Raw genomic sequence first — 26,409 nt, forward strand, 5'->3', positions numbered from 1 at the left:
ATCAGTGTGTCTTTGTGCAGGAGCAGCTCCACCTGTAATGAATCAATGTTCATGTCCTCAAATAAACAAATAAAAGAAAAATGGCAGCTGAAATTGTTGTTATTTCAAAACATTTTTGCTAAAACAGAGAAAAAACAAAAATACCACCTGTAGGAAATGCTGCCACCTGCTGGACTGGACGTCAAATCAAATCTAAAGTGTCTTTGCCAAAGCATATATTTATCCACATTGTTCATACACTCTTATTTACACTATATGCAATATGTACAACAATGAGTGCACTTACACTAATACACCAGCAGATGGTGCCTTAATCAAGTATGTGAGACCTGCTGGTTTGGCCCAGTGATGGCCTGCTGTGTGTCAGTCGTCATTATACAGATACACAACAGCCAAATAGGGAGACAGTGAAATAGTACTGTGTGTCTGGGATTGTGGGACTGACTCGACTTAACGGAGCTGCAGTTAAACCTCAGAAATGTGAAATGTGTGGATGAGACGGAGGGGAGGGGATTCAAATCTCCCCCTTGGGCATCAATAAACTATTTCTGATTCTGAGAAGTTAAAGATATATAAGACTCCTGAAATGGACATCTTCAGCCTTTAAAAATTAATTTTTTTCGTCTTTTTTTTCGTCTTATTTATTCTTGCACAAATGAATGAATGAAAAATCCTCATTAATTCATCAGCCCATAATCACGTCATTCACAATTAAGTGCGTAATGCATAATATTTGGAGGCCCACTTGAGCAAATGATGAGCTTATTATCTGCGGCTAACGGGAAGGAAAACAGTATTATTATGATTGTTATTATTATTATTCAGACCCCCGTGTGAGAATCAGTTGAGTGTTATTTCAGCGGGAGAAAAGAAAACACTCCGTGACAGTTATTGTGATAAAGACAGAATCTTTTAATCTCGTACATTACATTATTTACAATACAGCATTCTTGGACATTCACTAAAGCCAAGTTTCAGTGCAGGACAACCTTTAATGAGACATATTATTATACACACGACAAGAGAGGCCTCACATCTCATGAAACCTCGAGATCACGCGGGATTCTGATTTAATCACTGTCTTATTTTGAAAAGAATAAAAAATAAAAGCCTCTGTCCTTCACTTTTCTCCCGTTTTTTTTTGGTAACATTTAAAGACGACATTAAACCCATCGTCAGAAAAAGAAATAGATTCTGCAGCTTGTGAGAAACTGGCAATTTTTATTTTTCCCTTTAACATGAAGTCGTCAAATCCTGGATCGCAGTGAGTGGGACATTGTTTCAGATGCTGAAGGTGATATTTCATATATTTTTGGAGTGTCAGACTGTGAAAAGTCTCGCCTGCGCTAAGAAAAACATATGGTAAACCTTTATTTAGGAGTGTAACTGTATATTAGAGGAGAAACAAGTAAGTACCTCTAACATATGACTGGGGAATTTAAGAAAAAGTCTTATTTTATCATTAACCCTTTAACACCCAAGCCTCAAAATGTCTGTGTCTCGTGAATGAGTGCTTTTGTCCACTAACACTGTTATTTACAATTTGCTGCATATTAAAAGAGTGTATTGACAGTTTAATGTCAAGAAAAACAAAAAAAAGATGAGATTTTGCATTTTAATTTTGTATATTTGTCTCCCAATGTGCAAAAACAGGCCAACAAAATGCCCTGTGTTAAAGGGTTACGTTTGAAAGGGGGCAGATTTTTGGCATCTTTCAGAGCCAAGTGGAAATAAAATGATTTGAGGGGAAGAATTTCATGAAATCATGAAATTGGAAAAACTGTTTCGTTGATGCTTCTCAAGCGTAAACGGTCTAATTTCGGAAAATAAACAGCTTGTAGCAGAATAAAAACAAAGACACTGGTTCTATAAATTAAATCAGATCCAGTGTTCATCTCCTGTGTTCATTCATCTCAGTGACTGTCTGAGAGAAGGTGAGGAAGGTGCAAAGACTGTGACCTGCAAACAGACACCAGCATCACTAATAATTCCATGTCCCTCACTGGTCTCAGGTGCAGGTTCCATCTCCTCTGACCTCCAGGCGGTCAATGTCCAACGTCCTTCCTTCTCTCGTTTCTTTTCTGTCCCTCTTCATCTCTGTGACAGTTTCTCTCAGATGATCTCCAGCACGTCACAGGGCACGAAGCCGCTCTTCTTCCCGCTCGCCACTCTGATGAAGCCACTGTGCTCGTCCTCGCTGCTCACACAGACCTGAGAGAGGACGAAAGAACATTTTTACCCATGTGTGTCATTAGCAGGAAGGTTATAATAGTTTTGACATGTTGTTCTTAAAATTACTTTGTTTTAATTAGTTTTTAGAGCAGGTTTGCCAATTTTTTCGTGACATTTTGGACACCTAACCCTATGACATTTTTGTAGGATTTTTGACACCTTACTAAACTATGATATAACACGACACTGAAAATTTATAGTATAGTATGTCGTCCAAAATCAACTAAAAAGGTCATAGTATAGTATGTCGTCCAAAATCAGTCAAAAACGTCATAGTATAGTATGTCGTCCAAAATCAGTCAAAAATGTCATAGTATAGTATTCTCATAATATTACGACTCTATCATAACCTCGGTGTCAGCAGCAATGCTAAAAACAATGACAAACATATATTATAAACACAATTATATTTGGATTTGGGGATTAGGTAAATTGGACACTAATTGACCATGAGTGTGAGAGTGGATGGTTGTTTGTCTCTATATGGCCCCGTGATGGACTAACAACCTGTCTCGGTTGGACCTTTCACCCTATGCCTGTTGGGATTGGCACCCGCCACCCTGTGAACCTCATGTGGAGGATTAAGCGGTAGAATATGGATGGTTTATATATTAATGTTGGACAAGCTCTTACAGTAATAAGGACAAATAATGAGTTTGGTCCACGCTTGTATGTCATGGTTACTTTCTCTCGCCCTCCTTTGACTTAACATCTATTCCTGGGTTTGAGCGACTGGAAAAGAGGGAGCACGGGGTCACAAGCTCGCCTTGTGTTCGATGGTTTCATCTCCACTGGGGGCTTCTAAATCTTAAAGGGATGTTGGGACTTAAGAGACCTCATGTGCTCTGGAAGGCAGTGTGGGAACAAACAAGTCTCATCTAAGTACAGCCATTAAAATAAGATGATACTTTAAGAGTAAACTCTTGAGAGACCCTGTGCCAGACAACTGCACTGTTGAACTTTTCAGTGAGTACGTGTGTGAGGGTAGAGCCACTGGAGGTAATAATAATAATTAATCCTTTAACACCTAAGCCATGTTTTCTTTTTACTTATTTTAACCATAAAAGGGCCAGAAAACCTCTGGTGAGTCAGTGCTTTTGCCCATTTTCCAAGAATAACTTTTAATATCTGGCAATTATTTACAATTTACTGCATGTTAAAATAGTGTATTAACAATTTAAAATGAAGAGAAACACATGAACACCAGATTTTGTGCCAGATTTGAAATTTGAACGGTATAAAACCTATTTATAATGTTTGAGTTTTTGTCTCAATGTGCAAAAACAGGCCAAAAAAATGGAAACTATGTACAGGCGTTTTCCTCTCTGGTGACAAAGTTGCTAATTCGCTGGCTTCCTGCAAAGGTGCAGTTGAAATTACCGTAATAACCACACATAGCAACTTCTCAGCTTTCAGATACTGTTGGAATTTTTTCCATAGCACAAACTGTCGCTCAATTACGGTAATGCAAAGTGTGCTTGTGCAAACGTGTCGTCTGCGATAAGTGTTAAGAGGTCCTTTTTAAAACTTACAAATTTGTTCCTAGTGGCAGAAAATGCCACCTTCCCAAAAAATTATCGAAAAAACACAAATAAACTAAAATACATTAAAATACATTTCAAGGAGAATTTGAAAGGGTCAATGATTGGCAGAAACATTGATATTGGTGCATTGCTATTTTTTTTGCACTGGGATAAAAATATTGCTCATATTCTGTGGAAAAACAACTAACTAACAACCAAACCATTATAATATATAATATATAATAATCATTATTACCTGTCCCTCCTTCAAGGTGATCTGCCCTTGCTCCTTACAGCCAATGAACGTCCTGTTACATCTGAATACTCGGTCCTCGGCCTGCACCTGGTGAGCATAGGCTGCCGGGAAGAAACCGATCCTGTCCTCAATCACCCCCTGGGAAAATGAATGAATGAATTAATCAAACAAACATTAAAACAGCTGATGTGTGGAAAGACTGCAAAGAGCCTAAGAGGATTACAAAACATATGTGTTTTTGTAAATTATTAGTTAAAAGCACTGTGGGAAAAAAAACAATAACAGAGGTTCTGCGTAATGTTTTAATCTAGATTAATCTACACGGAAAAAAAACTTCCTCTTCCACAATCTCATATTAAGTGCTAAAATGAGTTGTCCTGTGTATGAATAGTGCAGTACAAATAAACTTGCCTTTGTGAACAGAAACTATAGAACATTATTTGTACACCGCATCAGACCTGAGTGAGGGAGCGTTCATGTGTATACAGCAGCAGCACCAACAGCATTTACCCTGTCAGACTGCTCAATCGGCCCCTGGTGTCTGGGCCCTAATTGTTGTCACCAGGTTATGAAGAAGACACATACTTTATTGGTTGTCCTATGTACCTAATAAAGTGGCCGTCGAGTGTATATGTCAGGTGCTAACGATTGCTTTTCGCTTTGCTAAACTGTCCATTGTTCAAAGAGCAAACAGGACAGATGTTTGTCCAGAGGCTACAAAGAAGAACAAAATGAGTTTCTTCATGGTCTGGTGGCGACAGGCTGCCTCTGCACAGTCACGTTTTGGCCCTTTTATCTCCATAATTTATCTGTCGTGCACTCTTTACTCGCTCCTATAATTTACAGAAAGACGTCCTGTAATTTATAATATTTTTAATGGTTTCCTTTTTGTGGCTTGGTTTGAAAACGCACAAATTGGAGCCACAATTTTATAAACTGGCTTTAAATTTAGCATTGTGTAGGCTAATTATACAACAAGAGACTCGTCGGAACTCGGGAATAATGTGCTGTTTTTTTATTCTTACCTTCCACCAGTCTTCGTTGGAGTCATCAGCCAATAAGATCCGGTCTCCCGCTCTGTCGTGACCAAGCAAAAATAACAATGATCAGCCTTTAACTGAGTTGTGTGGGGAAATAACAACACAAAAACGTAAAAATTAACAAAATGATCATTCTGGATTAATAATTATCATAAAAATTATCATAATTATCATTGAAAACAATAATAATAAAAAAGAAATCATGCAACAGAAATGTTAGTCATTTTGGACAGGTGAATGAATGATGAGGGCAGGTGAAGGAATGATGAGGACAGGTGAATAAATGATGAGGACAGGTGAAGGAATGATGATGACAGGTGAAGAGATGATGAGGACAGCTGAATGATGAGGAGAGGTTAATGAATGATGAGGAGAGATGAATGAATGATGAGGACAGGTGAATGATAATGACAAGTGAATGAATGATGAGGACAGGTGAACAAATGATGATGACAGGTGAATACATGATGAGGACAGGTGAATGATGAGGAGAGGTGAATGAATGATGAGGACAAGTGAATGATTGATGAGGACAAGTGGATGAATGATGAGGACAGGTGGATGAATGATGAGGACAGGTGGATGATGAGGATGAGTAAATGATGAGGACAGGTGAATGAATGATGAGGACAGGTGGATTGGCGTTAATTAAGGTCCCTGAGTGAGTGAGAAAGTTGAAGCATTTGTGACCTTTGACCCATATTGACTGAGCACTTTAATTTGTAAAGGTTTGCCTTTAATTAAAAACAATTCATTGGAGATTTGTGTTTCCTTGTCCTTTTTGCACAACACAAGAAAGAAAGAACCTCAAGTACTTTTACTTGTGTAGTGGAATACTTGAGTACTCTTTCCCCCTCTGACTGCAGCTAAAATCCCAGTTTCCAGCTGGAGGCCCCTCCAACATCAGCTGCATACTCAGTGACATGTGATACGCCGTCATCCTGTTTGCGGTAGGTCCTCAGTATTCTTAGTGATTCTTATTGCTCAGGAAATGCATGAATAATTGTAACCCAGTGCAGTGTGCGCCACAATTACTAGCATCTGCTCAAAGCCTTTGGCCTCAAAATCAAAAGAACCACCACAGTTGAGCCAAATGTTAAGTTTACGTAATTTCCCCCTTTTTCTTCCTCTCGCGGCTCAGTTGAAACACTGGCCGTTGTTTGCTCGCTAATAACGACCGTGACTCAGAAAACACGGTTAATTGTGGCTGAGAGTCAGCAGCACAGCACCCAGCGCTGTAAAACTCTTGTAAGGTGATAAAAAAACTAAGTAGACACATGTTGATTCCATCAGAACAAGAGAGAATCAGCATTTCCTTCCAGTGCTGTGCATGAAAAGTGAGGAAGACTTTGGTAGATTAAGTTTTTATCTATTACAGTAAAAATCTGTACTGTGAAATGCATGAGCGTGAAATGAATAACAAAAGTGATTTACTCGGACGGAATCAAATCAGAATTTGTCTGTTAATTTGATTTATTGATTGACTAAGCCAGGGGTCTGCAACCTGCGGCTCTAGAGCCACATGTGTCTCTTCAGGCCTTCTGCAGTGGCTCCTTCTTCTTATTTCATTTTCATTTTCTTATTTAGAGATCATGGTGATATATAAAAGTATTTTTTAATATTTTGTGCAAAACATATTTACGGTTTATGTTTTCACAAGCGTGAACTCCATGAAATCCAGATATTGCTTGGTTTATTTTAAATAACTTCCTTTTAATTCAATTAATTGAAACAAACGATAGAAGCACTAGGTCTACATAACTGGGTTTTATAATGAGTCGTTATTTCTCCGCTATAAAAGGTCGGCTATAAACAATACACAGTTCTTTTTGTCACTCATTCTATTTTTAGCTCTTTAATCCTTAGAACACAGAGCATTTCGGCTGCTTTTTTCTCACAGTAAAGCTCTAGTTTCTGGTGATAATCCTTTTTGCCCCTCACACGTTTAATTGTGGAACAGATCGTCTCATCTATCACTGTCTCAGACTACATTTAGCACCGAGTATGCATGACTGGCTCTTTTTATACACAGTATATGGGCGACAGTGAATGAGTGAATACTCTGGCTTAATTTGGGATGAGGGAGAACAAGGGAGTCATTCATGGAAAGAGACCTGTAATAAAAATGTTTTTGTACTAGTTTGGGACGATGTGATCCCGTCATGACTTCAGACTAAATAAAAAAAATTCATTTCATCTATGAAATACGCTTGATGTAACGTGACGGATGGATGAAAAGACTTCATGACGACTGTCCTTCCCTCTGAATACATTTAATAAGACATGAGATAGACTGGTATTAATAGAGCATCACCACACACACACACACTCTTGAGAGAACTAGGCCTTTGAAGACTGTTATGTAAGAAGAGGCAGCTAATTAATTTCTTTCCTACATTCATTCTTTTATATTTGTCACCTGTCGCCGCTCTATGTGTGTGTGTGTATGTTCTTTTCTTTTCTGGCATAAACACCAAACTTGTCAGGACCAGTCGTCCTATATGAAGACTAAATCCTGGTCCTAATGAGGCAGACGTTTTTCATTTTCTGAGGAACTGGACAACTGGATTTGGTCATTGACTAGTTATAGTTAAGGTTAGGGATAACACTTGACACTGCACACCTGTGTGTGTGTGTGTGCGTGTGTGTGAGAGAGAGATTATCCACTGTTTACAATAAAATGAGATTCCACACAGACACTTTGGGACTTTAAGAGAATAAAAACAAGAGAGATTAGAGATTAAGATGTACTTGATGTAAATCTGAATGTTAATAAAAGATGCAGATAATCATATATAATTCTACAGATGTTTCATTTTCAGGAGCAGGAAACCTCTGGTGTGCACAAATGAACCGGTTACATTTCAAAAGTCTAAAATCTAGTTGCACAGTTACAAAGTTTTGAAACAAGGCCACATGGCGGAGTAGTGGCGAGCACTGTCGCCTTGCAGCAAACAGCCCTGGGATTGCGACAAGGTTATTAAACGAAAACTAATGAAATAACAAATAACAAATAAAAACTAGAGTTTAAAAAAATCCCCAAAAAAAACAGATGACTAACTGAAACTGAATTGTGTGTTTACAAAACTAACTGAAATTGTAAATTAATTTCATACATAATCTTTGGGGTTCATATGAAGTGTATTTATTTTTTAGAATTTAAGGAGTTGTGATTTATTACCAAGGGTGCACCTGCGGCACGGATCTGAGGCGCGTGAGCACTGAGGGTTGCAAGGGCATCTTTTGTTTGGGTTTTTATGACACGATACTTATTATGACCTTTGTGAATGTTACACCTGGCAAATACTCCACTTTACAAAAAACTAAAGTAATAGAAACCAGCAAAACCTCTGCAGAAACTAAATAAAACTAAAGTCAAAATGAAAATCCAAAACTATTATAACCTTGGACTGAGAATAGATGGTAGAGGGAGTACAAATTGAAAAAAAAAAAAAAAAAAAATGAATGCCTTAGTCCATGTTTGAAGTAAACAAAACAAAACAGGCTAAAATGTAAATAAAGGGACAAGTAAACAGAGAGAAATTGAGTTAAAGTGAGTAATGACAGTGACTGGTGTCGTGGGCTTTCTTCTGCTCCAATGACAAGTGTATTTACATGTTGTGCAAACTGACCTCATCTCCAAGTCATGGCTCTCCTGGGGAGTGAAACTGAACAAGGCCACGTAGGTGTTGAGCTCCAGGATGTCTTTCTGGAGCTGGTTCTGAAAACCAAAAAACACAAACACGTGATTTTTTTTCAAAAGCTCAAAAAAGGAAAAAAGTGTCGCTTTGTTGAACAAAGCTAAGGCACACACGAGCACCGGCACCACCAGCACCACCACCACCCCTCTCCCGTCCTCTGCTGCCTCCTAAAATAGTCTTCTGGCGGTTATCATCCTTGTTTACAGTTAACTGATAGACTGAGGAGCGGCTCGAGTTGCTCCGCAATCTGTTTTCCGTCGAAATCCAACGTCAACAAAGTTAAAAGCGGACGATGCGGTGGGCGGAGAGGAAGTTCTCGGGGAGGTGTTGGAACAATTAGCAGGGACACGTGCGCTCTTCACACCTGCTCAGAGAAACCGGTGGGTGGTACATTGTCCCTGCATCGTCACCTGTACCTTCAATATGTTTACTGAATCCCTGTCGTACGCCACAAAACACACAAAACGAGTTGGGAACAAGGGTCTTTCTGCGTGGAGATGTTCTCCTCGTGTGTGCGTGGGATTTCTCCAGGTTCTCCAGGTTCTCCGGTTTCCTCCCACAGTCCAAAAACATACACAGATTTGGGGATTAGGCAAATTAGACGCTCTAAATTGTGTGAGAGTGGATGATGACGATGTCCAGGGTGTACCTCGCCTTCCCACCCTCATGTGGAGGATAAAGAGGAAGACGATGGATGGATGGGTGGATGGAAAGTTGATGAGAAACACTATGGAGGCTTTGAGAAGTGTTTTTTTTTTTGTTTCCACGTGGAGCAGAAAATGTCAGTGATGGATGGAGTCGAGTTAAGCCTCTTTGGCTACTGGGTTGAAAGAGATGACAGCGACCTGAGAGCTTCTCTCTGGCCTCGTGATGTTGCAGAAGCCTGGAACGGCAAGAGTGGACGGACAGGCAGAGATAACAGCCTTGTTTGTATGTTGTCATGGAAGAAAACTGCAGGACGGCGCCGATAAGGAAAAGGGGGAAAAATAAATATTTGAGCGCAGCGTGGTAAAACAACAACTCTAACAATCCGTGTATCATTGGTTCATTTGCTTTTCAAAATAAAATGAAAACGAGCGTTTCCCGTTTAGTCCATATAACGCAAGTCACATGACGCGAAGGTTGCGAGTTAAGTAAAGTCAGCTAATTAGTTAGTTAGTTATCAATAACATTTAAACGAAAAACACTGTTGTAACATATACAAGACATATTTTGAATCATAGCAATGTAGACAACGGTCAAAAAGAGCTGGAGAAACTACGTCGATCTCTATGTGCAGTCGTCAGTGAGACCGGAGCGCAGGGACCGTCCACAAAGTGCAACACCCGAAAAACTAATTTGAAAAAAAATTCAATAACTTTACCATAATACCATAATAGTGTAGTGTCGTCAAACTTTCTGCAAAAATGCATAAAAGCAGTTATTTGCTGATCAATTTTACGCGGACTTAGGTGATCAGACAATCACATCAACAAACTGCACAGCGCGAACCCCTCAAACACTAAAGGTGAAAAGTGGGGAACAGATGGCAAGTGCGGTGTATTTATGTGTGCGACCACTGATTTCAAATTGGAAGCTCCTCCACCGGCAAGGAAGCAGTCGTGTTCACGTGTGTGCCTCTGCCGCTCGCTACCCCGCAGAGCCTCCATCTGTCTGTCCGACAGCGGGGGCTAATGGACCTGTCGGCTGACAGACAAACAGCCTCCCGCCAGCTGTGCTTGGTCCGGCATGATAACACCCGGCGACGTGACGCGAGACTTCTTCCCTGAAATGAACTGAACTGCAGAGGACAGGCACGTGTGTGAATGTGTGTGTGTGTGCACTTGTAGGGATGTTTTGCCTTGTATGGTTATTTGTTGATTTTTTTCTTTTTTTTGTCCATTTGCCCGCGTATTTGTGGTCCTTTTCCACTGTTGACAACTGAGATTTACATGTTACGCTGTAAAAGTAAACATGGAGCGAGGGCTGCACAAATGGAAAACCATGGAAACTGAGGATCTGGTCCAGAAATAGCCGTCATTACGGGTGATAAGATATTCCCAGAGGTTACACCTGGCATGGATTTTGCCACATCTTCACACACAGATCCCAGTGTTGCAGATCCAACATTAAGGTCAGGACTTTGTCATACCAGTGCAGGCCAGTGGCTGTGTCAGCTCGCGTATGATTTGTTGCAGCAGGAGGAGAAGTTTTCCCCTCAAAGCCCTGGGAAATTCAGCGGTGAAGACGGAGGCCAGGAGCCAAGTGCAGCATGCTTAATGGATACTGAATGAACTGGCTGGGGATCAGTTCTCAGAGTCACCATGCAGGGTTCAGAAGTTCCTGACTGAATTAAATCAGCTCTCAGGGGGTTTTCAGAGACCCGACCGCGATTAAACATTGCAGCGCTCTCGGCTGCAGAGTAAGTGAAAACTGGCAGTTTAGGCTACAGCAAAATGACCAGTTGTTTTGCTCTTCTTTGAGGGGATAAAACTTAATGAGATTAGAATGTTTGGATTAAATGCTTAAATAAATATCAAGTATTTTTAGACATGTTGGAAAAATTGAGACAATACCTTGCAAATATGTTAGTGAGCTCAGATTTGCTCTGAATGTATAATTAAAGTTGTTGTGATTACTAAAATGCATGTGTTTACAGCAACAGCAGCACAAGCATAGATTAAGTTTTGGTGGAATTCATCGGGTGGATTTTTGTCTCACCGGGATGTCGTCTGGTTTTCTCTCGAGCTGGTGGTAAAGTTCTGTGCCGTTCTGAATAACCGTGAAAACTGAGAAAGCAAACAACAAACACCATTCAGTTTATTAGTATTCCAACCCCCCATTTGCAGCCTGAAAATCAACTGAAATCACAGTTGAAAAACAGCAAAAGAACCCGATCTGCTGGTTCACAGAATGAGACTCTAATGTTTCAGGTGGACGCAGACGCTCACCGTCATCACTGTGTTTCCTCGACAGCTCCTGTCTGCTGCTGTGAGCCACCACTTCCTCTGGAACCTTGTCCAAGTCACTGCTCTGCAAAGATGACATGCATTAGGTTTGAAATGTATTTGTCAATAAAGGAGAGCAGGAGGGCAGTGGGACTAGTGGGAAGTGAACTTGGCTTGTAACCGGAGGGTTTCCTGGTTTGAATTCCTGTCAGTCGGTAGGCAGGTAGGTCGATCGGTTGGTCGGTCGGTAGATTAGGTAGGTAGGTAGGTTGGATAGTCGGTCAGTGGTTGGTCGGTCAGTCGATAGGTTAGATAGGCAGGTAGGTAGGTAGGTAGGTAGGTAGGTAAGTCGGTCGGTTGGTTGGAGAGTTGGTCAGTTGGTTGGTCAGTCAGTCGATAGGTTAGATAGGCAGGTAGTTAGGTAGGTAGGTAAGTCGGTGGGTCGGTTAGATAGGTAGGTAGGCAGGTAGGCAAGTCGGTGGGTCGGTCAGTTGGTAGGTTAGATAGGCAGGTAGGTAGGTAGGTAATTCGGTGGGTCGGTTAGATAGGTAGGTAGGTAGTAAGTCGGTCGGTCGGTTAGATAGGTAAGTAGGTAGGTAAGTTGGTTTGCCAGTCAGTCGATAGATTAGATAGGCAGGTAGGTAGGAAGGTAGGTAGGTATGTAGGCAAGTCAGTCGGTCAGTCAGTTGGTAGGTTAGATAGGTAGGTAGGTAGGTAGGTAGGTAAGTTGGTCGGTCCGCCAGTTGGGTTAGGTAGGTAGGTTGGATAGTCGGTCAGATATTTATTTATTTATTTTATCCCTGTTTTATTCTTTGTACAGGTACTTTGGAAACCTTGTGTTTGTTTAAACTTGTGCTATATAAATAAAGTGGATTGGATTGGATTGGAGTCGATAGGTTAGATAATCAGGTAGGTCGGTCGGTCTTTCGGTAGGCTGGCAGGTCGGGCGGTCGGGCGGTCAGTTGGTAGGTTAGAAGATGGATAGATAGAAAGCATTATCGTGGCCCTTGTTGAGATCACATTGCCTCCACTGATGCAAACACTGCTTCACTAACAGCTGCACAGGGCAGGACGGCGTGGCCTGAACCCAGCAGCTCTCAGATGTCATCGTACCAATTATGCAGTTTATTTTACATTCAAAGCGAAACGTGACGAAAAACAGATTCGCTTTAGTGCATTACACACAGATGGAACGGAGAATGGAAATGGAGTGCAGCTCCCGCAATCAGTCCAGTCCATCTTCAGAGCAGTAACACGAGTGTTTGCACTGATATCGCTCGTCATGATGACGGACCACACACAGCCTTTATTGGTAGTGTTTACAGGCCTGAAGCAGCTGTATCTATCCAGACAATCAGCATAGCTGGGTCTGTTTCAGTGGCACAATACTGTAGGTATAATTGCTGAAATGAACAAGGAGGAGCGAAGAGGAGGATTGTAAGATAGAATTGGACCTTCTTCAAAAATGTGTGACATATTATGTGGAACGGTAAAAAAAACCAAACGCCATCCAACTTGATGAACTCTCCTTTTCTTACCGAGTTTCTTTGTGGAGAATCGGAGCCACTAGCCCTCTTGGCTTTCTGTGCCAGAGACGTTCCAAACCTCAAGGCCTCGTAGACGGGGTCAACTTTATTGCCACAGGCTTTAGAAAAGTAAAGAATAGTGTATGGTTACAGCATTATTAGTCCAACTAAACTTTTCACGAAGATTCAGAGCCACTCACCAATGGGCATTACTTCTTTGATGCAGCCGTACTGTTCCTGGATCAGTAACGGCGAGCTGTAGTACCGCCGGAAGCCTTTGGGCTGAGGAGAGGACGACAAAGAGAGGAGCAAAATGGAGGTGACAAGACATTAGAGACTAATCAATGCAACGTGCTGCTCTGGCTGCAGCGCTGGAACACAACTGCCATACTGAATAAATGTGTGGGTGAGGTTTGTTCCCTTTCTTTCAAAGTGCTGGACTCTTGCTTTCACGACGCAATTAACAAGAGTGTGAATGAAGAATGAAATATTCAATCAATACGCACAAGGTTATGTGTCATTAGAACGTCGACAGATGTAACAAATGGTCTGTCTTTATATAGTTTATATAGCACAAAGCTGCTTTACACTGCAGTTATGCCATTCACACATTTCTGGCATAGCAACAGTAGGGTTAAGGGTCTTGGCAGCAGCCGCCATGAACATAGAATTTCCAAATTTCACAAATTCAATTAGATTTTCAAAGGTTTGAAACTTCTTTTGCTCAGGTGACAATATCATTTCATCAGATGTGTTGGAAAAAAAGGATAGAAGACAAAAAAGCAGCCTAAATTCTCTGCGTTCTAAGGGTTAACGTCATTGCAGGGTCTGAGGCCTACATCTCGCAGGACAGCCTCTTTTTTGTGTTTACTTTACATTTCAAGTACTTAGGTCGCAGGTGGCGAAATCCGCATTGCAAATCAGTCCTGATTATAATCCGTCGCTCGACACTTCTCATGATGAGGCAGATATAATAAGCAACCCTCGGAGCTCTTCAGGCCTCTCTCGAGAAGCGAGACGTCAGACTTTCAGGGGCAACGTCGTTAAGGGAAAAGTCCTTCTGACGGCAAACAAACACAAACATCCATGTTTCTATTCATCAGTCAACATTTGCACACTCTTAGTCACGAGGAGCAAAAGTGAAGTGAATCATGCCGAGAAAGAAATTCAGCGTTCAGTCACAAGGTGAGAGCCGCAACCGCTTCTTAAAAGCTGCATTAGGAGTGGCCGTACAGCTATTTCACCTGGAGATTCCAGGCTTTATGAGACTTAACCGTTGTGAATCAAACTGAGTCATTTTATATATATATATATATATATATATATGTACAAATGTACATGGGCTATATTGCCCGAACTCTGCATGGGACTGAGACAGAAAGAAAGGCTCTAATGTTGCATATATTTCTACAACGCTGCCAAATCAAAAAGTGGTTCTCACCTGTTTGTTTGTTTTTTAGTCTTATTATATTTATCTTTTTTACTTTGAGTTTTATATCCGAAATTGTCTCTTGTGTCTGTGTAAGCATTTGTACTCTCTGTGCCGCTATCTTGACCAGGAAGAGATCTTGTATCTCAATGGGACACTTCCTGGCTAAATAAAGGATAAATACAATTTTTAAATTAAAAAGTGTATCAGTTCTTCCTTAAGCCAAACTGAACCCTTGTACTTGTACCAAATTTAAAGAAATTGACGTGAACTACTACTACTATCACAAAAGCCTCCACAGAAATACCACTGATCTTCACGATCCCTGTGTAAAGAAAGTGAATCTGAAGAGGTAACCAGAATTCTTTGCTAAGTGGTTCTCAGGCCAACAGAAACAAGCATGGGCTGCAGAAAAGACCAAGTTTAGAATAAGTTGGGATTTAGAGCTGTGCTCCACTGGGGGAAACTTCCCCGTTTTATGCTCGACCCCCTCGACCTCATTTTCCACTCCTGAGAGACGATCATAACTCCAGGCCTTATCCCTCAGGCATCCAGTGGAAAGACGTCACCGGAGGGGAATAAAAAATATTCCCTGTACTCTGAGTATCACTTACCATCATGTTACCATAAGTCACAGGTTCTTCAGATAACAACGACATATAATATGGTGCGATATGTGGGAGTGGCTTATGAGTGGAGGTTGACCGATATATGCGTTTACTGATCTTTAGAAATGAGCTAATAGCCAATCATAGATAATGCTGATTTTGTAGAATTTCATACATCAATAACAAATGATACATCATAAAACTGCATAACTTACACACATAGTGTATCATTTCTGCCACTAGGGGGGGTTTACGTATGACGATATTGGGAAGCGGCGTGGGATCATGGTTTTTTAGTCTTGTTTGTGTACAAGGTTATAATAGTTTTAGATTTTCTTTAGTTTTTAGAGCGGGTTTGCTAGTTTTTATTTTTTGTAAATGCTTAGTTTTAGCGTTAGTTTGAGTTTTTTTGCACCTTTTCACAACAATTCTAGTTTGTTTTAGTTAGTTTTTTAAAAACACAATTCAGTTTCAGTTAGTTATATATATATTTAAAAAAAAAAAGTTTTTAAATTTTAGTTTTATATCAAGAAACAAAACTTTGTCAAATTAACCTTTAGGAAAAAAAAAAAACCTGAATTAGCTGATTAATTACGTAATAATGGGCTGATATTGAACGTTTTACAAAAGAAAAAATTAATTATATCCAACTAATTATTCAGTCCACCTCCACTTATGAGCCCCACCGCTGCCCTGACTCTTATCAAGAGTGTAATCAGCAGTACAATTACCATCAGGCTGAATTAAGCCTTTTTAACAAACAGTGTGCTTTTGAAAAGTAAAAATGTCGCCATATGTTTAAAATGAGACAATTACAGTGGCAGAATGTCTCACTGGTGACTTCAGAGCCGCTGATCACTGGTTTGATCATATTGATCCGGATTTGACGACTCAAGGTGAGCAGGAGGTCAGTGTGTTTGCAAATGCAGTGTTTCATTGATATTATGTAACACACAGAGCGACAGAGTGATGGTATAACGATCAGCAGAACAAGCGAGAAACGACTCTGACATCTCTGTTTTGCTTTTCCCACAGTGTTGACAGCAAAGTTTGCTCTCTCTCTCTCTCTCTCTTGCTACCATTTATCCCTATGTTTATATATGACTGCATATTATATAGCATCGGATCCTCAAACTCTGTTTTAATGTCCTATTGTTTGCCTTGAACGCTTCCCTTTTTTTAGCTTGTTAAGCAGTCTGTAACGGTGTTTTTAGAGGTGCTATTAAATCAAGATTTATGACGTCTCACCAGTTTGCCCATGCAGCGCTGCTGTCCCACTCCATTCTCACATTTGTGGTGCAGGCTCATCTTGCAGGCTTTGCAGCGGAGGCCGTGTTTTGCAGTGTTTCCCGCCAGGAAGACCACATGTTTGGCCGTGGTACCTAACACACACACACACACACACACACACACACAGAGAAAAGAAGTTAAAATCTGTAGTCTTAGAACGAGGCGTCATCTTTCCTCAGCACACAGCACATGAAGGAAGAGGGGAAAATAATGTTCACTTTTTGCAGACTTTTAGTCAATGAGTAACACATAAATGACGACTGGGGCAGACAGAGGAGATTTAAGTTGTGAAAACAAACTGAGAATCTTGCTGTGGAGGAAAGTTGTGAAGGCGAAAAATAAAGCAGTTACGGTGAGCGTGTGTAACGCTACAAGAAAAACAAGAAAATGGATGAATAGGATGAATAGGCAGTTTAAAACAGGCACAAATAATATTCAAAGCAAGAAAGAATTTACTTGGATGTGAGAGCAGCTGTCCACGGGACATTTTCCCGATTCTAAGAGGACAAAATCGGACAAAATCCTCAACTGAGGGTAAGTAATGCAAGGTAACCTTGAGTACATGACGTATTAAGACATTAAGAACTTTGTATAAAATACTGTCTAAATATGTAAATATTTGAGATATTTGGGATAAAATAGTCTATAAATTGAGTTGTGTGTAATAGGAATGGGGGTATGTACCTATAAGTTCATACTTCTGCAGACTCCTTCTCAAGATATCCATCTATTTATATATAACTGGACTGAACAGGTAAAAATTAAACATATCAGGTTCCTTAAATGTCCTCAAGACACTGGCAGTACTTTCTAGAGACCTTGAAATGTCAAAGACTGTATTTCTGCTCAGGGCAAAAAATTTATTCTGAAAGTAAAAAAAAAATATGTTCCAATGACATTTCAGGAGCCGGGTATAAATTCCCTGAAGGGGAATCACTTATTGTCACTCTCTAATCTGCTCCACTGAGACAGCAAATGTATACTCTGCAGAATTAACCCCACGTGGTTGGTGAAAGCTTGTGATCCACGGTCCGATACACAAAAATGTGATTTACTGTTTCAGTTTAAAGTGGAGAATGATAAACGTGCTCCTCGTGAGTCCTCACAGCAGATGGAAGCAGAGCGGAGGTTTCAGGGATGGGGGAAAAAAACGCACCACTCACAGCTGGCAGTGGTTTATATCGTCTGACAGCTATTCCCCATTAACAGGAGAGGACAGTGTTACCGAATCCCTGTGCTGGCATTAGTTTGGCAGCGATGAGCCTCCCGCTCTTGATTGATTAATCAATGATCACGTGATCATCCTCACTCTGGCCCACACTCTGAGTGTACATGCAAAAATGTAGACATGCAACACAATCAGTGGGCGTAGAGAGCACAGGAAGATATATACGTATATGTATATATATATATATATATATATATGTATGTGGTATATGCATTACCCACATTTGGCGTGTGGTCGGGTGTTCATTTCATGCCCTGCTTACAGGTACAACATGTATGTTTAGTCGTCCAGAACCAAATCTGCGCTCACTCTCTACGCGCTGTGTAACGCGACCTCTTCTCGTCACAGTATCTGGAGAAAACTCAGTCGCAGGTGGAAAACTGGACCGCAAAGCTCTTGTGTTGCCTTCCTAAGTCACACTGACACAGAACGGAACCTGAGAGAAATGTGATCCCATGCTGCGTCCTCGCAGGCCAGCCGCTGATCACCATAACAACAACAACAACAACAACAGCAGCAGCAGCAGCAGCAGCAGCAGGAGCTGAGGCAATGAATTCAACCCGCACCAATTTTCAGATCACTCTAAATGAGGTCTGTTGTTGTTTCTCTCCGCGTTCGGGACAGAACACAGAGTCTCTGTGGCATCTTTTAAGATCCCCAAAGTGAAAAAGCTCATCTCGGCCTCTGTGGACACTGCAGGAGCGCGAAGCTGCCGCTGCTGCTGATTGTGCATGTTTGAGCTGACTCATTCCAACATGGGACAGTAATTATGAGACGCCTCCGACTCAGCCTCCGTGTACACGCCGCTGTATCTTTGGCAGGGATGGTGATATATTTTCACAACTTTTGTCTTTCTTCCTCCATTTCCTCGTCGACCGTCTACCGTCTACCGTCTCACTCTCACGCTGAACACTCTCTCTTCCTAAAGACACATACTGCTCCGTTAAGACGCCCGTCTTACAGCACGCCTCCTGATTTCCATTGCAAGAAGCCTTTACTGTGACAACAACTCCTCCACCTCCTTCTCTTGAGCTCTTCCAAAAACACTGACCTGGGCAGCTTTCCTTCTGTTTATTTGCAGACTTTAATTAGTCTCTCTGCCCTCACTGCTTCCCCATCTGGGAAATTTAAGCAATGAGGCCTCGGATACTTAAAGGAATACTTGAGGTTCTAAGAAAAACTGATTTTAGCCACTTAAAAAAAGAAAAATCGCAGTCATCTTAAGTCTATAATATCTTAGGGATATGTTCACGTCTGTATCTCACTGTAAAATAGACTTTTTCAACAGGAAACTGAAGTTTGTAAACCACTCACTCTCCCGCACCAAAGTCCATAGAGAAAATCAGTGATTTCACATCAAAGCATACAGGAGTCGTTGATCCACTACTGCCTTCATCAGTGAGTTCAAATGTGTTATTTTGTGACTTCAGTGTTTGAAATTCTCCGCTCAGATTAACCTCAGTGACACAAAGTGACCACACGAGGCAGCAGTAGACCAGCAGCTCCTGTGTCCCTGCGAGCTAAAATCACTGATTCTCTCTATGGACTTTGATGCGAGAGATTGAGTGGTTTACAATTTTCCTGTTGGAAAAGTCTGTCTAACTGTGAGATTAAAAACGTGAACATAAGTTTTTTAGCACACTAACATTTCCTCCAATGACAGTCTGTCATTTTATGCTACTTTTGTCCAACAAAATACGGCTGAATGTTAGTTATTGAGTGTTCTAATTGCGGTTGTTGCAGCACACTGCGGTTTCCTGTGACAACAGGGACGTGCATGGTGGCGCAAATCAACGTATGCAATGCAAACGCGTAATAAAATACCCCACAAAACACCAGTGACAACGGTTACTATACACCTACAGCTACACCGTGTCTTCCTCTGAAGACGTAAACTAAACCTGACATAAGTAATTCAGAGATTTCATTGCACAGATTAGAGCAAACGTGTCGTGTTAATTCCAGGAGACAGACAGTTAGCTGGCTAGTTAGCTTAGATAGGTAGCTAGCTAAAACAAACAAAGATAGATAGATAGATAGATAGATAGATAGATAGATAGATAGATAGATAGATAGATAGATAGATAGATAGATAGATAAAAAAGCTAGCTAAAACAAACAAAGCTAGAAAAATAGATTAGCTAGGTAGCTAGCTGTCTAGATAGATAGATAGACAGATAGATAAGCTAGGTAGCTAGCTGTCTAGATAGATAGATAGATAGATAGATAGATAGATAGATAGATAGATAGATAGATAGATAGATAGATAGACAGACAGATAAGCTAGGTAGCTAGCTGTCTAGATAGATAGATAGATAGATAGATAGATAGATAGATAGATAGATAGATAGATAGATAGATAGCTAAAACGATAGATAGGTAGCTAGCTAAAACGATAGATAGATAGATAGATAGATAGATAGATAGATAGATAGCTAAAACGATAGATAGATAGATAGATAGATAGATAGATAGATAGATAGATAGATAGATAAAAAGCTAGCTAAAACAAACAAAGCTAGAAAAATAGATTAGCTAGGTAGCTAGCTGTCTAGATAGATAGATAGATAGATAGATAGATAGATAGATAGATAGATAGATAGATAGATAGATAGGTGCAGCACACATTTTATATTTACACAACAAACACGTAGGCCTACTGTAGCTTCATTTCTACTCATCTGTGGGCTCTTTTATCTGCTTCAAGACATGTCATCATCATCAGGTGTGTGTTGAGCAGATGGTGCAGACAGCTCTCGTCATTATTGTGCTGCAGAGGTGCAGCGATATGAAGTCTGAGTGGTCACTTGAGCACAGATGGCGAACAACAAGAGGAACAGCGAGAGAAACCAGGACATCTGCTAAGAGGAGCTGGCACTTTTGTTGTTAAGTCTAAATCTGTTACCTCAGTGGACAGATGGACGGACGGACTGACTAGTCAATGAGTAAAGAGAAGGAGGAGGATGCAGATACTTCAGTCATGTCAGCAGTTGGGCTGGAAGATAATATGATCGAGTCACTCAAAAAAGAAAGCTAGAAAAAAGAAAAAAGTGTCCGGTCTGAAAAGGAAGCTGGAGTACCCTGAGAAACCCCCCCCCCACACACACACACAGGAAAAACATGCAAAGGATCCAAACTAGGGGACTTTTCCTGCTGAAAGGCAACAACGCTCGCCGCTACACCACCATGTGGCCCACATGGCTTAGTGAAAAGTAAATCTATGATTATGGCGTATTATGACCTGTGAAAACACCTCAAAAAAGTTCTGCCTCTTTCTCTAAAGAGGGGGAACCGACGTGGAGAAGAAGAAGAAGAACAGAGAGAAGAGAGTTAGAAAAAGAGGGAGATGGAGAGCAGGACTGACGCTGAACCAGCGCTGTGTTTGTGCACAGTATGTCGTTAAACCGCGACCAAAAAGGTGAAAATGTCACTTCTCCGCGTGCTTCTTAAAACAGATGTTTTGTGTTTATACTCAACTGTACAAACACTGACAAACAACCATGTTCACCTGCTTTGTGTGTGTCTGTGTCTGTGTGTGTGTGTGTGTGTGTGTTTGTCAGAGCGTGAACACACCCCAGCCTCTCAGAGCAGAGGATTTTTCAAATGTTTTAACACTTAGAAACTGTTTAAATCATTCAGATTTGGCAGTTTGTAACGTGTTGTCCTGCGAGGAGGTGTTCTCTATTGCTCTGCACACACGTTTCTGCTCAGTTCATGGTACATAATTACATAAATGTTCCCCTTTCATAGCCACGGTGCGTCATCTGTAACCGTACCTACGATCATGTGGTTGCACACGTCACAGAACGTCGGCTTCTTGAAGATGTGCTCCATGAAGCAGTGTCCCGCCGAGTCCACCTGCAGCGGGTTGCGCGACTGCGAGCGCGACGTCGGGGGAGGAGCACAGGGAATGGCCGGGGGCACCGGCGGGATGGGCAGGTGGGTGGCGTGCGGCGGGGCCATGCCGATGTTGCACAGGTGGCCCGTGCTGCTGCTCACGTCGGACAGCAGCTCCGTCTTGTTGTCGCCGCCGGTGCGGAAGAAGTTGTCGGCGCTCTTGCTGCGGATGCTCTTGGTCTTGAAGGACAGGGATCGCTTGAGTCTCTGCAGCTGAACACAGAGGGAGAGAGAGAGAGAGAGGAGGGAAGGAGATGAGAGGAGAGTGAAAAGTGGCATAACCTCAATCAATGAAGTCTCTAAAAACCTTTAATGTCTCATATAAAAACCCTGAAGATTCTAATAAGATTTCCAGGTCCGGTCGATGCATTATATCAATACTATTTCTCACACGCTGTGCCGCCGTTTCTGGCCGCAGCCTCCATCAATCTCATTTCTTTTCTTTTTTTTGTAACGGGTATTGCTATTCATAACGCTCCACACTCCTCATTTAACCTCTCAGTGTGCACTTCCTCCCCTGAGGGACCCACTTAATTCTGGGCTTACACACTTAATAAAAAAGCTCTCAGCTACTGTAATGTGATTTTATGGCTCTGGTCTCCGGCTGCAGGTCTATCAGTGGGAGAGAACACACGGCTGATGGGCACGAAAGGACTCACTAATGAGCTATTACGCGTGAGTACACGGGCCTGAACGTACAGCTTTTCCTCTTATGTACTTTATGATGTTTGCTCTTGATGTTTTTGAGCCTGGGAAAAAAAGAAATGTTCACCATGCTTTTCACTGCAGCGCTGGTGTGAGGACGGTCGATCAATTGAGGCCCTTTCTCAACCATTACCACCCACACACACACACACACACACCAACCAATTGTAGGTCTTCACTCTGTGGTCACTTCAAATGGGTCAAGAAGTGGCTGAAAACAAAGCGAGATTGTACACGTTGTACCTTGTTAGGTTGATGAGAAATAGGTCTTTATATTGGCGTTTATACTGTCTTATTACTGTGGGTCTGCAACCTCGAGTATTAATTAAATAATAATACATTTTATCTGGAGCACATTTGACCCATAAAATGAAGATAATAGCATGTATTAAGTGTTGTATATAGATATATTATATAAAAAAAAAAAGTAGAATTTGTTGCATTTGTGGAGTTTAAGAATTGCAAAAGGAAAACTGTTGATATTTTACCTTAAATAAAACACAGAACTGTGTAGACCTATTAGTAACTACATGACAGGACAGGACGTAATGACTGTCGTTGTGTTGTACTTTGAAATGAGTAATAAAAATAAACATGGTTGACACTCTCGAGCTGCAGGGTGCAGACCCCTGACCTACAAGAACCAGAACTCTGAGTTTTGAAGCTTTCAGCTTCTTGAATGTGAATATTTTCTACTTTCTTTGATTTTTCAGCTTCTTAAATGTGAATATTTTCTACTTTCTGTGATTTTTCAGTTTCTTAAATGTGAACTTTTTCTACTTTCTGTGATTTTCAGCTTCTTAAATGTGAGGATTTTCTACTTTCTTTGATTTTCAGCTTCTTAAATGTGAACATTTTCTACTTTCTGTGATTTTTCAGCTTCTTGAATGTGAATATTTTCTACTTTCTTTAATTTTCAGCTTCTTAAATGTGAACATTTTCTACTTTCTGTGATTTTCAGCTTCTTAAATGTGAGGATTTTCTACTTTCTTTGATTTTCAGTTTCTTAAATGTGAACATTTTCTACTTTCTGTGATTTTTCAGCTTCTTGAATGTGAATATTTTCTACTTTCTTTAATTTTCAGCTTCTTAAATGTGAACATTTTTTTACTTTCTGTGATTTTTCAGCTTCTTGAATGTGAATATTTTCTACTTTCTTTAATTTTCAGCTTCTTAAACGTGAATATTTTCTACTTTCTTTGATTTTTCAGCTTCTTGAATGTGAATATTTTCTACTTTCTTTAATTTTCAGCTTCTTAAACGTGAATATTTTATACTTTCTTTGATTTTTCAGCTTCTTAAATGTGAATATTTTCTACTTCCTGTGATTTTTCAGCTTCTTAAATGTGAGGATTTCCTGGTTTCTTTGCTCCATATAACAAAGAAATCATTAAAACAGAATAGTCTTGTTTTTTTTGGACAAAACAAGACATTTGAGAACATCATCCTTTCTAGGTTTGACAAACACTGATCAGCATTTTCTGACATTTCATGGACCAAGCGATTCATCGAGAAATGAATCGACAGATGAATCGATGATGAAAATCATCGTTCGTTGAGTAAAACACGATGACAACATTCTACATAGATGTTGCACTGATCAACAGATCAGATCATCTTAATAAATGAAGAGAGTGAGTGGATGTGCTCATGCATCGTGGAGCTCAGGCTGTGTTCGATGGCACCAGATCTATAAGAGCTGTAGAGGGAGGGAGGGAGTGTTCATGGGAGTGAGACGGGGTCAAGCAAATTAAAATAAACAAAAGAAGCATACGTTTACAGATCATTGTAAACAATATAGCGTTCAAGGAAACAAATAAGGGTGATGATGGGACTTAACCTTGCGTGGCATTCGCTCGAGTAAGTGCTCTATTACAAGCGGTCACTGCCGCGATGTGAGAGGAGCTCGTACCAGCCACCGCGTGCTTACAGTTTGGCTCACCTTGCGCTTGTGATGTTCAGGCCTCACAGAATTCTTTAAGGGAGGGATAGAAAAACACAGACACAGGTTTACGTAAGTGTAAGATAGTGAGCCAGGAGTTCGCTACACATGCCGCCGGAAAGTGCCCTCATGCTCGAGCCTCGGAAGACACAACACAACTCTCCTCTCACAAGCGAGAGGAGAGTGACTGACGACTGCTCCAGTACTGCACTCGCTCGTCGTAGTAGTGTGGGCAACATGTGACCCACATAGACGGCAAAACTGCCCCCGAGGCAACTTCTCTACTTCAGCTGCGAGTGGAAAGTCTGATTAAAACATGTAACACCATTAAGCCATTTCATTTAGGACTCAATAGTTCTGTATCGAGCCTTTTTGTTTCCATTACTATGTTTAAAAAGTGTAAAAGTATATACAGAGGCTATAAGAATGTGCAATATAGAGCGTTTCACCAACTATAGAGACACACGGGAACAATGGCTCGTTTTTATGAACAAAAAGAAAAGAAAAAAAAACTATTTTGTGACTTCTGATATAATTATCACGACTGTAGCACAACTTTGACTCAACAACACATAAGACGAATATGTGACCCGTAAACACACAACCCCAGGATGTCCATATAAGGCGTTGTATTGTGTATTATTCCCACAGCAATTTACCAAGGGTGCACCTGCGGCACGTGAGCACTAAGGATGGTGAACAGGTGATTTATAGACATATTCCTAAGAAAAGCATCAGAATAAACAGAAGACTATCTCGGTAAGTAATCCGACCAAAGAGCACTTTAAGTGAATATTCTTTTAAGTTTACTTCTTTATCCTCTCATAGCTTCTCATAGAGACTGTGCTTTCTGTACTAAAACCTCTCTCATTTTGGTTTATAAAACCAATGTTGTCCTCTGCTGTGGCAGAAGTTTGGAGCCGCTGCAGCTGCATCATCATCATTCCAAAGCAGATCTTTATTTACTCTTCACCAGAAACACATGCACTGACATCCTCACATAGTGTTTGAAAGCCCAAAGTATTCAAACACACCTTATAGATGCCTGCGTGCAATTGCACGTGGATGAAAGAAACTCCACTGACACTCGTGGCATTCCATGTGTTTGTGTGTGTTCATTTTTACAGCTGCTGTGTTTAGACTCATTATTGTAATCAGGATGCGGTTGTTGAAGTTTCAAAAGGTCACGTGTGTGGCCTGTTTTCTCTCTTTTCTCCCCCCCCCTCCCACTCCACGCTGAGCCAATTTTATTGTCACGTTTAGAAGTTTGTTTACTCTGTAACTCATAACCTTGGAGAAACAGCAACAGGACAAGAAGATCCTTACCTTGGTTTCCTGCTGGCTCGCGTTCGCCGTCGGGGATTTCGGTGTCTCATCCTGGTCCTGGTCCTGGTCCTGTTCGTCCTCTTTGCCCCCACTTTCGTCCTGGATCATGTTGGCCGGCGGGATCATCCTCTCTTAGTGGAAAAAAAAAACTGTGAGACTGCGATCACCCTCACCGGCTGTTTACATCGTTTCCATTCCTCTATAGTCGCCGTGACCCGGTGAGGAAGAGGAGGCTGATTTCTGCTGCTGATTTCTGCTGCTGCTGATTTCTACATCAGAGTCTCACAGGATAATAAAGTTGAAAGTGTGTCCGCTCCTGCTACACGCGTGTTTCGCGCGGATCGCGTCGTCGTCGTCGTGCGTAATCCTGCTGCCAAGACACGTCCAAGTCCACGCTGTGTGTGCGCGCCGTGCGCCTCCACTCCGCCGATACACTGGACGAGGGCGGGGAGCTGAGAGGAGGAGGAGGAGGAGGAGGAGGAGGAGAGGGAGGAGGAGGGAGGAGAAACTTCTGCCAAGATTCACTTTAAAAAAAAATAAAGAAATCTCGTCGGGTCAGAGAAATCAAAGGAGGAGGAATGCGTGGTCTGTTTTCTTATTAACACTCGCTTTAAGAAGGAGATTTACATTTAACTTAAAATGTAAAATTTTAAATATAAAAAAAAGATTAAAGCATACACGTAATCTAATCTCTCATTAAAAATGCACAATTGGCAGCACCTGTATCTCTAATTAACACTCACCTGCTGCTGATTGGCTGAGAGAGAAGTCACATGATG

At 41.1% G+C, this 26,409-nt stretch overlaps 1 protein-coding gene across 2 annotated transcripts; it reads right to left on the reverse strand.

Annotated features, from left to right (window-relative positions):
- Positions 1-897: 897 nt before the first annotated feature.
- Positions 898-26,075, reverse strand: stac (SH3 and cysteine rich domain). 2 transcript variants are annotated; one of them, XM_058616293.1, is made up of 12 exons: positions 25,631-26,075; positions 24,305-24,337; positions 21,537-21,870; positions 16,491-16,624; positions 13,406-13,487; positions 13,218-13,324; positions 11,683-11,764; positions 11,453-11,520; positions 8,684-8,772; positions 5,037-5,088; positions 4,012-4,149; positions 898-2,211 (listed from the first exon to the last, which is right to left on the reverse strand). In XM_058616293.1, exons 1-12 carry the CDS (start codon positions 25,754-25,756, stop codon positions 2,113-2,115), a joined length of 1,344 nt encoding a protein of 447 aa, XP_058472276.1. In that variant the 5' UTR covers positions 25,757-26,075; the 3' UTR covers positions 898-2,112. The 2 variants fall into 2 exon arrangements, with proteins under 2 accessions (XP_058472276.1, XP_058472277.1); XM_058616294.1 differs by lacking the exon at positions 24,305-24,337.
- Between the last annotated feature and the right edge of the window lie 334 nt (positions 26,076-26,409).

The sequence above is a fragment of the Solea solea genome, chromosome 18 (genome assembly GCF_958295425.1).
Source record: "Solea solea chromosome 18, fSolSol10.1, whole genome shotgun sequence".
Classification (NCBI taxonomy): domain Eukaryota; kingdom Metazoa; phylum Chordata; class Actinopteri; order Pleuronectiformes; family Soleidae; genus Solea; species Solea solea.

Coding starts and splice junctions, on each gene's coding strand:
- stac (XM_058616293.1), bottom strand. CDS start 25,756: ATGATCCCGCCGGCCAACATGATCCAGGACGAAAGTGGGGGCAAAGAG. Junction 13,325..13,405: donor CAAAGAAGTAATGCCCATTG/GTGAGTGGCTCT, acceptor ACTTTTCTAAAG/CCTGTGGCAATAAAGTTGAC. Junction 8,773..11,452: donor GAAAACCAGACGACATCCCG/GTGAGACAAAAA, acceptor TTTGGTTTTCAG/AACCAGCTCCAGAAAGACAT.